The sequence below is a fragment of the Colletotrichum gloeosporioides genome (assembly GCF_011800055.1).
Source record: "Colletotrichum gloeosporioides strain Lc1 chromosome Unknown consensus_86, whole genome shotgun sequence".
In the NCBI taxonomy this organism is placed as follows: domain Eukaryota; kingdom Fungi; phylum Ascomycota; class Sordariomycetes; order Glomerellales; family Glomerellaceae; genus Colletotrichum; species Colletotrichum gloeosporioides.
In genome coordinates, this window is record NW_025544731.1 from 280,544 (window position 1) to 292,182 (window position 11,639).

Genomic DNA, 11,639 nt, shown 5'->3' on the forward strand with positions numbered 1-11,639 from the left:
CATGCTGGAAGATGTTGATCTTGTGCGTTCGGAATCAGGTTGGCTGAAAGGGCTGATGGACGGTGAGATGATCCATGCGTGAGGCACATGGATATGACATGGCGATGGGTGTTTTGGTGGAGCGAGGCCGTTGCAGGGTTTCTGTTGTGACAGAGATCTCAGGAGAGGTTGATCCGTCATGATGATGGTGACAACGTTCGCTGTGTCGGTGGAAGGAATCGGTGGGAGGGCTGCACAGCTGCGACCGAGATAGCCGGGAGAAGTTGGAACAGAGTCTTGGGCATGGGTCCGATGGCACGCCGGGAGCCTAGTTCCGGAACGGGCCCGTAGTTGTGCTGACAACCAACGGCAAGATTGAAGCCGGGACATGTTGACCGAGGATTGACGTGTTGGCTGAGAAGCCAGATGTGTGTGTGTGTGTGTGTGTGTGTGTGTGTGTGTGTGTGTGAGTGCTGCGTTCATGTTAGCTTGAATGCTCCCAAGCAAGGATTGGGATGAACTCACTGTACAGCCAGTGCAGCTGAAGTTTGAAATCTTGATCCATCACATGTGCTGTTGAACGGCAGCAGACGGAGATGGTAGTTTGAGCGTGCAATTTGACCAAGAGCAATCATATCACTGCTGTCATGAGACCCGATGAGACGCCAAAAGGGCCACTGGACTGACAAAAGGATCGGAGCGTGAGAGAGGCGCCATGTTGGAGATATAGCGCGGATGCCGTCCCGCCTTGCTCAGTCCGCCCGTGGAACTTTGTCTCTGTCACTTTGACCATGAAGTAGCCTGTCACTTTCACTGTGGAGTCGTCTGCCTCCCGTTTGCCATTCGCCATGATGAGGAACGAGACAGAAATTCACTTTGGGACCAGCAGAGGAGCAGAAGGAGGCTCAAGCTGAGAGACATGAAGCTTTGACCTTGACCATTCTGCCCATCTCATCATCGTGGTCGCAGCTCAGGGTGGTCGCGCCCCCCCCTTGCGCTGGCATGCGCACACACTCCTTGGTCACCATCTTCATGAACCGGTTCACGCACCCATCCATGCAAACGCGCATCTTGGGCGATCTGCGCCCCGTCGATCGTACCTTATCTGCAGAGGTTCGTCCCACCCGCTCAGCATGGCGAGCAGCCGATGCGCGTCCCACCAACACTATGAAACATACATATGTACCCTTCCATCTTTGCCAACTTCTCCATCCCACCGCCTCTGACCTTTCTGTTCTTTCTGTCATTCCTTTAAGCCTAAGCCCACAACCCCGCACACGTAAGGTACCTTGCGTCTGGCCTCCCACGAACACCAGTTCCGTCACCAGACATGGGCCTCGACGATGCAACCCTCAATCACCTCGCCCAAGCTGGCGCCCTTCTCCGCCAACGCATGCCCCTCTCCGACGAGCAGAAGACATGGCTCGAAACAACGCAGCGCGACTACCCCCAGTTCTTTGCCGTCCCCGCCACCTCATCAGTTGCTCACGCCGCCGCCCGCGCCAACCCCTTAATCCCTGTCGACCACCACGCCATCCCGCTCAAAGACGCCTACGCTGAGGAGCTGATGGGGAAGATAGCCGCCGGCCAGCCCCTAACCGACAACGAGAATGGTTGGTATGCTGTTGCAAGCAGCCAACTCGACTCCATCCGCAACTCCGCCACCGCGTCGACGACGTCTGGCCCTGCCGTCAGCCAGCTCTCCCTCCCAGAGGACCAGGGTGCCCTCACGCCCAAGCGTAGGGGCTTGGTTCAGACAGACTTGGAGCGGGAATGGATCAAAGCCAGGGATGAGGTGTCGGTCGCGACCACGCCGCCCACGCGGTATCCGCTAACAGCCGCCCTGCAGCAGCAGCAACACCAACACCAACACCAACAGCAGCAGCAGCCCATCTCCAACAGACCGTTGCATGAACCTGATTCCTCGCCCGCAGCAGCCCGTAAGAACCGACGCGCCTTCACCAGGCCAGCCGCTGCCCAACAACATACGACCCCGTCTCATCCGCAGCCGCCAGCGCTAACGCCGGTCTCCATACGCCCTCCTCATGCGTCCACTCCCGCCGTTGGACCCACTCAGGTTCCGATCCCCCCTCCTCCTCCTCCTTTCACCACGCCGGCCGTTGGCCCCATGCCGCACGGCGCGCCGCCCGCCGGTCTTTCGTCTGGATCCTCCTCGGCCGAGCTAATCCGAGAGTACGAGGAGTACTCGCGCGAACACGCCAAACTCCGACCCCAGGTGTTAAGATATGCGCAGCTTGAGGGACTGTTGAGGGAGCTGGAGTTCAAGCTGTACAGCGCGATTGGCAAGGACGATGGTGGCGTCTGAGGGTGAGGGGATGGCTGGTCACGCTGGGTTGTCTTACTCTTTCTTGTCTCTTCCCGTTTAATCGTGTTCGTTCCATGTCATGCTCAACTTTTCTCTGTCCCAGCTGCGTTTGCATCAAATGAGACATACCCACACTAGTCCCCCAAGCACAGATGTACTTTGCAAATTTTGATTCGTTCCCTTCTCTTCTCTTTTCTTTGTCGCTCTGTCTTATTCTCTCGTCCTTTGAACACGTCAGATTGGCCCCGCCGCTGCAAGACACACCTGCAGCATGTTCATGTGCGTTCCCACGATGGCGTCGCTCGCAGCTGCTTGATTGCGCTTGTCACCTCCACCTTTGCCTCTCTCGTTTGGAAGTTGCCCTCCTCTCATAGGACGCTGTCGCAGCTGGGCTGCTCGTCAAGATATCTCTGTCTTCACCCCGCTCACCGCCACAAGCATGAACTGGGGCCAACTTCCCCTGATATGAGAACTCCATGCCCTGAAAGAGGAAAAATGAAATGAAATTTGCGACCTTCCGTCCCTGCCTTTCCATCGCTACGTACCGTCCGCCCTGCTTCAAGCATCGCGCAATACCAATTACCACCATGCCCGAGCTTTGGAATGGCATCACAAAGGAGACGGTAAGTTCATCGACGCCCCTCCATACCACATCGCCCCTTCTCTGACATGCCACAATGCTTCAGACGTTCAACGGCAAGCCCCTCGGCGACCGTATGGGCCGCGTGACCTTCAAGCCCTTCCAGAAGATCCTGATGGTGCGGTACATCGTCCGCTACGGGCTTATCCCAGCGACGGCCAAGTCCGGGGGTAGCCCCGCCGAGCTTTTCGCAGCGATGGGTTCGGTCGGGCCGCTCCATGCGAGGTACATCCACCACAAGATCCTCGATGCGGTTGAGAGACGGGCGCGGCAGTTATGGTACGACCATCGCTACCAGCCGAGCCATGTCGGGACCACGAAGCTGGGTCAGGGTGCTGTCGTGGAAGAGTGGAGGTACGTTCGTGCTGAGACCACGACCAGGCTTGTTCTTTGGGTGCTGACAACGCTGACCGGATCGCAGGTATCCCGAGTTTATGCAGAAATGGCTGGACGCGGACTGGGATGGCAACCAGGATGTGCCCGACGAGAACGACAGCAACGACGACGCGATCGCCGTCAATGGTGATGGCCAGCAGGAAGACCCCGTCGCGAGGGGTAGCGGCCACATCACGCCCCCGCCAACGCCGTCTCGCAGCCCTCCGTGTCAAGACACCCCTCCGCCGCAAGACCCGTTCCGCGCGCCGCCGCCATTGTCCGTCGTGCCCCGGCACCCACCTGGTGCGCCTCCGGCAAACTCGGCGCGATTCCTTGCGGAAGAAATGGACATCGACCCGCCGCCGACGCCGATCCGCAGGACACAACCACCGTTTGTCCTGCCCTGGCAACCTCCTCGCGCAACCACGGCAAGCCCCCGGCGTCAAGTCCCTCCGCCGCCAACGCCGGTTCGCAGCCCTCCGCGTCAAGCCACTCCTCCGCCGCCAATGCCGATCCGCACGCCGCCACCGTCGTTTGTCTTGCCTCATCGCATCCCACATGCGGCTCCAGCGAGCCCCGCACGCCCGCAGCAGCAAAGAATCAGCCTCGGACCCCCGCCTCCCGCAAGACAGCTCTCTGCCCCCAGGCCGGCCGCGCATGAGACCCCGATCCAGCGGTCCACCATCTCGGTCTACTACAGTCGTCTCCACCAGCTGCACGTCGCCAAGGGAGCCCTTCACGGCCTTTTCCTGCGCCATTTCCGCGGCGAACCACTCCGGGACGGTATTCAGCGGGCGGTAATGCGGATCGATGAGATGACCGACGAGTTGATTGAGATGCAGTGGATGGTATTGGCAGAATACGGACGGGCGAGCCTGGCGGCGCGGACTGCGGTGTTGGGGAGAGTGCTGGATGAGTCGGTCAGGCAGGCCATCTTGCGACTAGATGTTTGGGGTCGTGAGTTGGAGGGGCCGGCTTTGAGCTTGATTGTTTGAGGGTGTCGGTCGTGGAGCCAGCTGGTGTGACCCAGGAGGTTCTGGTCGTTATGTTACGGTTCGTTTGGAATTAGACAAAGGCTTGAAGGAGCATCTAGAACGTACCGTGGTTGACTTGTTTCGCGATGGCCTGCGACACTGTTTCAGGGCCACTGTGGCTGGCCTCGCTGACCATGGTGATGGATGCAAGCGACTTGGCCTGCGAGCAGGATTAGACATATAAAAGATGGACGGAATCCATACAAACGAGACCATCTCAGCATCAATTCCGTAGCTTACTTCGTCATGCAGCGATCCAACCACAACTGCAAGCCCAGACACTCGCCGTCGGGCAGCCGGAACAGCAGCACCTCATGCAAGAACCATGGCCGCGACGGCGACAAGACGCAGAGAGCGCGGTGGTCCGTCCTCTTTGTTATCCATGTTATTGTTGTTGTTCTTGTCTTAGGCGTCATCTACTGCCGCCGTACCGGCGCTGTTCCGGCGCCGGAACCCCCGAAGCCCTCTCCGGTTCCAGATCCGGAACTCGTGAGGATCTGCAACCACCACCACAAGATCTACAACCTACAGCCGTACTACACGGAGAACCTGGACCTGTTCGAGGTGCTCGGGCTAGACGGTCGATCTCCCGTGTTCGGGGCTAGTAAACGCAACGGCCGTGCGACAGCGCAAGATGATACGCGGGCAGAGGACGTGATCCAGGACGCCATGATGGTACAAGTTGAGCGGAACCTTGATGGAAAGCGCGGGAGGGACAGCAACGGCAACAGCAGGGCGGCGGCGGCGCTACGCAGAATCATGGTGGACACAGGATTACTACTGCAGAATGCCACGATTCGCAAGCTGTATATTGATGGGTTTCTGCCGGTGAAGGAGAAGAGCCGCAACAGGGGATCTGAGAAATGGTTAGGAGGGGTCTGTAACAACTTTTAGGGGAACTGGAAGTACCTAGGGGAGTATTGAGAAATGTCACGGCGCTGGCGCCGTGGTTGCCAGACACGTGACCTGTGATGAGCGCGCTGGGCGCGCCCATAGAGCCCTCGCGCGCCCGCGGCCCCACTTCTGACTTTTTCCTTCTGCATCCCAGTATCAATTGAGCCACATGTTGCGATCACCTATTGCGCGTTAGCCATCATTCGTGTGCCTGCGATGGGTGATGCTATCGCGAGAAGTAGGGTGCAGGAGGGAAGACACCGTGGGTGACTTCTGGTGTGACATCTCATATGCTGACTAAGGCAGGCACGTGTGTGTGCAGTGTGCCTGAGCTGGGTGTGGGTCGACCCACTTCTCCTTACCTAAGGTTAGGTAGGTCACATCCATTCAAGGACCGCGACTGCCTAACGCTTTTAGTGTGCAGGTCGTAAAATAGTACGACCTACACCGCTGATTGGCCAAGAGATGAGCAGGGTACTCCACTCTTGGGAGGTGGCCGCGCACAGCCTCAGGTGCACAAATCACCCGCACATTACCTTACTGAATAACACAACCACCTGAATTACCAAGATGAACGAATTACATACAACCCAACGTAAGAATCCAGCAGCCGAACCTCGTTGCTAACCGTTTACTTACTTTCCTCCTGATAAAAAACCTTTGTTGCAAACGCGTAGCACTGGCGATACACATCTCCTATCCTCAGCTCCACGGCGCCGATAGCCTGGCGGTCAACTCCCGCAGGCCACTTATTCGCGGCCCGAAGGTCCTCTTCCATTGGCCATCTCTGAATCTGCCCCTCGTCGAACACCGCCTTAAACGCGTTAAGCAGCTCGATGCGGTCCTTGATCCTCTTGTTCTGATCCCGCTCGAGGTTCATACAGACGACCATCGCGTCGTTCCCAGCCGCCTTGCCCTGGTCGCCTGCCACCTCGGCGCTCGCGTAATAGACGTCAGCCCAAGCGCACACGCTAAGGGACAGCGAACTCATGAGCGCCATGGGCCCGTCTGCCTGTCCGGGGAGCTCAGCAGAGGTGAGGTTACGCTTCCCATCTTCAATGATTCTCTGCCCAGCGAGCATCGTCTCCGCGTAGTGTCGGATGCGCCGCTCCAGCAGGGCAATGGCAGGGTGCTTGGCCAGTCCAAACATGGAGAGCCAGGTGCCTTCGACTTTCGACGCAGGGTAGTTTTTTATGCCGTAGAGCTCGGAGCGCATCTTGGTGAGAAGGGACGAGAGGGCCTCGGTCCAGTCGGAATCGATCTTGGCCCCGAGGGCTGCGTACTGTTCGTAGAGGGTGACGATGTCCGTCGTGGGAGTGCCGCCGGACAGCCGCTCCACGTCAAGGATGAGCTGTCGCGAGCCGTCTTGGTAGGGGAAGATGAGGCCCTTTTCCGTTGGGAGGGGTCCGGGGACGGGCGCAGTCATGGTCGTGATGGGTGAGGTTGACTCGGGCAAGAGATACGATACGAACGGCATCCATTTCCATACACTTGAGCAGACGGTGGTGGCTAGATAACCGAGGCACATGGCTGTGATCAGGCCAAAGAGCCACGCGTATCTGGGACGGCACAAGGTACGCAAGGGGGAGGTCAGGCCCTTGAAGAACCCGAGAGCGGCAGTGAGAAAGCCGTCCGAGTTCGAGTCCGGCATGTTGGTACTCTGGTCGTCGGCTTCAGCGTGGCTTGCAATGGCTCGTCCTGTTTTGGCAACTTCATCCGTCGCCTGATAGTAGTTGTTCGTCGTATTGTTGTTGTTGTTGTGGGTGCTCGTCGTCCGATACACTTGAATGTGTGCGTTGACCTGCTGGTTGTGAACCTGTCGTGAATCCTGTCGTTGACCGGCAGCGGCATCGAGGTCCGTCACAGCTTCCGACTCGAGCTCCAACTCCGGCTCCGGGCCCGGCTGGACGTTGGAAGTCACAACGTTGCGAGATGTCTCAAGTTCAGTGTCTGATTTGTGCGTCAACTGCGTGTTCGGTTCACTTCGTGTGCTTGTGCCGTCTCTTGCAGATGTTCCATGATCCCTGTGGGTGTTGCTCTGCTTAGGGCCCGGCTATTTAGTGAACTGAGCTCGTACGCATGATGTCGAATGGAGTAGACCCGTACCTGCTGCTTGCCGTTCATACGCTTCAACATCCTCGCCGCTTGGGCCGGTGTTATGCCGCTGGCATTGTATCTGGGAATGCTGCCCGGGTGACCTGAGGACATGTTGTTTGCGGTTGTGTGGCCTTCGGCGTTGGCTTGGAAAGAGTGCTGCTTCTTGGAAACAAGGCTTAGAAGCTGCGTTTGGGTTCGGTGAAAACAAGAGGTGGCTGCAGTCAATGCCTGACATCTTGCCGCGGCTCTGCGCGATATAAGGAGAACTCAATGACACCGGAGTCTTCTTTTGCGGCTGGTGCAGTGGTGCGTTTGGGATGGATGGGCGGAGGGGCCATTGGCCATGTACTTTGCTAGAGATGGAAAGACAAAGAGCAGAGGGAAGGGATCATCATAGCGTTGATGTGACGCGGGTTCCATATTTCCGTTGCGGAAGCAGACAACCGTGACTGATTGTTTGTCAACAGGGATCCTTGCCCTCTTCTCTCGCATGGCCCAAGCCGAGACATTGATTCTGCGAAAAGGCGGTGCCTGGTCTCGTCTCCTTTGTTTGCAACGAAACGGAGCCGGAGCCTGCTTCGCTCCGCAACGGTCATATCTCATTTCCACCAGAATTCTTGGCAATCCATCTGACATTTTGGCCAATGACTCTGACTGGTTCCCGACGCCTCATCATGATCAAAGGGGAATTCGACCTCTTTTTCCTAGCCACAGCTTCTGGATGCTTCTCGTCCAACTTGAATAGGCCACCGGCTTTGCGATATTACCCTCTGCTTCCCGTCCACTAGAGACCCCAGACTTCATCATCTAATCTTCGTGCAACCACATCCAGTATGTCCACCGACATCTTTCAAGACCTCACATACACCTTAAGCATTATCCCTCCCCCTATTACTCTGTATCTTTCTAGTACTAACGATTATCGCAGTCCATGGAGCAGTTCGACGGCAAGAAACTCAAAGATGATGATCTCGCCGCCTTCCGGGCTAGGCAGTTTGTCCGCTTCCACAAGCACCTCCAGTCCCTTACGCAAAACCAGGGCGTCAAGGATATTCTAGCTCTTACCGAACCCCTCGTTGATAAGATGACTTCCTGGGCGGAGTCGAAAAAAGAATACAAAAACGAGACGCCGTTCCCCGGATCGTGGCGCGTTCATGAACCTAGACATTTCAAGGGGCAACTTACATCATACTTTCGAAAGTTTGGGGAGCCTCCAGCCCAGACGGAGGACGATGCCGAGGCTACACCTGACGCAAACCAGAATCCCGCGCAGGGGATTCAAGATGACCCCGGTCTAGACGATGTCACCATCGCAATCGAGAGTATCACTATTGATGGCGACGAAAACGGCGTTTCTGCGAGAATGCCAGGCGCGTTCGACAACACCGAAGCAGGTGAAAGGCCTCCAACTCATGGTCAAGCTCATCCCCGGCCACATGGACAAGAAGCCGGACCCCTGGCCCCCGGAAAAAAGACTCCAGCCCCGGAGCCCAAGCCGATCGTCGTGCCGCCGCCACCACCACCACCTCCGTTTCTTCCGGATGAGTACTACGCCTTTGCGCGCGCGCGCTCCTCTCGCGGTCATGCCGAACAACAGCTGGAACGCGTCATGGCAGAAAGCAAGAGAGCCACGGGCGTGTTATCCGGTGCAGCTGAGGAACTAGATGCGCGGAGGGAGCTGGGAGAGGCGGAGCGGCGGGTCAAGACTACGAAGGCAGCTTTCAAGGCTTGGGCGCGCGAGGGACAGCAGCATTCGCAGGAGGATTGATTTTTTTGCGAATCAAGTGACCCCTACGGTGCACCGTTAGGAGCCAAGAGGACGGGAGGGATTTGGACGGCTGGATGCATAACAGCAGTAAGCAACTCTCGAAGCGATGGATTGATTGCCTGCCCGGTGAGGTCGCGCAGGGGCGCGCTGAGCGTCAGGTCGCTTTAGGCGCTGCGATCCACTGACAGTCACCTGAAAATCGGACGGCTGCAGGCCACGCAGCGCCTGACAGCGCCCCCGGGTACCCTTCCTCTTCCAACGCGCTTACCACCGTCTGTTTGAATTTTGCAATAAATATCTGTATCATGTTCAATAAACCTCGAGAAGAGCATTCGTTTGATGGTTGAAAATCCAAATTTAACCCCAGCCAAAGAAAATGGCGACTCCTCGAAACCGAAACGGCGGCTTCAAGCTGCCCACACATCCCTGCACCCTCGCCACAGAAATCAACTGTGCCCTACAGCGACTCCAGCAGCCCCAGGGCCCGTACGTCCACCCCCGCACGATTTCCTTCAAGGATGGGCAGGGCAAGGCTTTCTGGGACAACCTCCCGGACCGAGCAGACCGAGACCTCGTCGGTAATTTCACACGCATTTCGCATCAAGACAGACAGTGCTGGATCGGATTCTTCAGCGTCCCGGAGAGGAACTGGGTCGGCAGCGGCAACGAGTGGGACAAGTTCGTGTGGCACTGCTTCGCGGCCATGGTGGTGCTTGACGAGACCAAGGGTAAACACTTGTTTATCTACGACAACGATACCAAATATGGCACGACTGCAGACCTGAGAGTCAAGACTATGCTTTGGGGACTGCAGAAGAGTCTCTGGGAAGAGCTCAAGAAGAGATCTGGATCGGTCACGGTGTGGTATTCGACTGATACTCGTCACCGAGGCACCAACAAGTGCCTGCAGCACGCTTTGAGACAAGCTCAGAAGTGGTCTCTGGAACCTGACCGAAAGCTGTCAACCAGCGACGAAAAGCCCGACAGCAGGACCATTGGCTACGTGCAGTTGGATGCTTGAGGATGGACGGTCATGTTTAAAAGAGAGAAAAACGAACCAGTTGTGAGAAGTTGATGTTGGATAAAAAGGTGCTAGAAAGGTGCAATGCGATGTGACGACAATTGAAGTTTCGATGGATGTGAAGGGTGTAATCCGGAGAGCACTGCTGGCCAGGCGCACCACCCACTGTGATTCCGCACAAACCCCACATATCTAACCAATAGAAGAGTACCTTAGGTAAGCACCCAAGCGCTCGGGCCAGGGTCGTGCGAGATTCTGCACAAGCCCCACATATCCAGCCAATAGAATAATAGGTAAGCACCCAAGCGGTCGGTGCATATCGTAGAACGCTTCCTGCTGTGGCGGCCCACCTGGCGCCAGATGCCGGGCACCGCCTCCAACCCACATGGGGCCTTCTCCAGCCCACTCTGCCTGCAGCCACTTTCTCCCATAGACACCAACAGACCCGCGTTCACCACTCACTCCTGTGGCTGCTGAGGGAGATTCAGGGCATTCGTTTGAGAGTCGAGAGAATCTTGGCGTGCACCCGCCGACTTAGGTCGCCGGTCGGGAAGGCGGCTGAGGTGTTTCCTTATCTCTTATCCGTTTCTCTTATCGTTTTTCCAAGCTGGTGCCGTTATCGCCCCGTGCTTCCAGTACCACATGACCGTCCGATCAGGTGGGGCGGCTGGTGCTGACACCATGACACCATGCAGAAGGTTGGCATGGAATTGCTTACGAACACCCAGAGCGAGACATCAGAGGAGCGTCCGACGAAGCGTCGCCGAATCTCCAAATATAGATATATCTAACATCTCCCCATGTGTGAACGAACCTTGCTGGGAAGGCGTGCAGGTCGAAAAACTACCACCAAAAGTTTCGACCTGCATCATGTTCATGTCAGCAACCCACCACGTCCCTTGACGGCCGTGGCCGTCCACGTTGAATGTTGACTTCACTGCGATTGCCTTGCGACTCTCGTCGCCCCCCGTCGACAGACATAGAGATGGCACCCGAACCCCCTGCCCGTCGAAAAAACGGCGCCACCCCGACGAAGACGCGGATACAACAACAGACCCCGACCGCACCCCGGTCGCACCTTCTCGGTCATCGGGCAACCCAGTCCCTGCTCCTCGGATCCGAGAGGTCAAGAAATGGTCCGAGACTGGATAGTGGCCGTGGTACAAGGAGAATGTGCTTGGAATTCTGTCGCAGGCGGACGGTCCAGTGGAGGGACAAGGGCCAGCTTGAAGCAGTGTCAGCATGGTCCATCTATCTTCTTCCACGTCCGCGAGAGGCACAACAACGTTTCCCCAGCAATCCGTGAACGCCTTCGATCAGGATGTTGCCAGTCAGACCGCCCATTATGACGTGGAGCTATTGACGGAACATCTGGGCTATGTCCTTGCTGCTACTTTGGACCGTCCTCTCGTTGCGTGGTGGTTTCGGACTTGACCTCAATTTCAATACCACAAGCTCGACAACCACCTCGCCGGCCCAACGTGATCTTATGCACTCCCCCCCCC

General features: G+C 57.1%; 1 protein-coding gene across 1 annotated transcript; it reads left to right on the forward strand.

Annotated features, from left to right (window-relative positions):
- Window positions 1–9,489: 9,489 nt before the first annotated feature.
- GCG54_00015317 (uncharacterized protein) lies at window positions 9,490–10,134 on the forward strand (the record flags this gene model as incomplete). The annotated part of the gene is made up of 1 exon (XM_045415122.1): window positions 9,490–10,134. The coding sequence occupies one exon, from the start codon at window positions 9,490–9,492 to the stop codon at window positions 10,132–10,134; it is 645 nt and encodes a 214-aa protein (XP_045258295.1).
- Window positions 10,135–11,639: the final 1,505 nt, after the last annotated feature.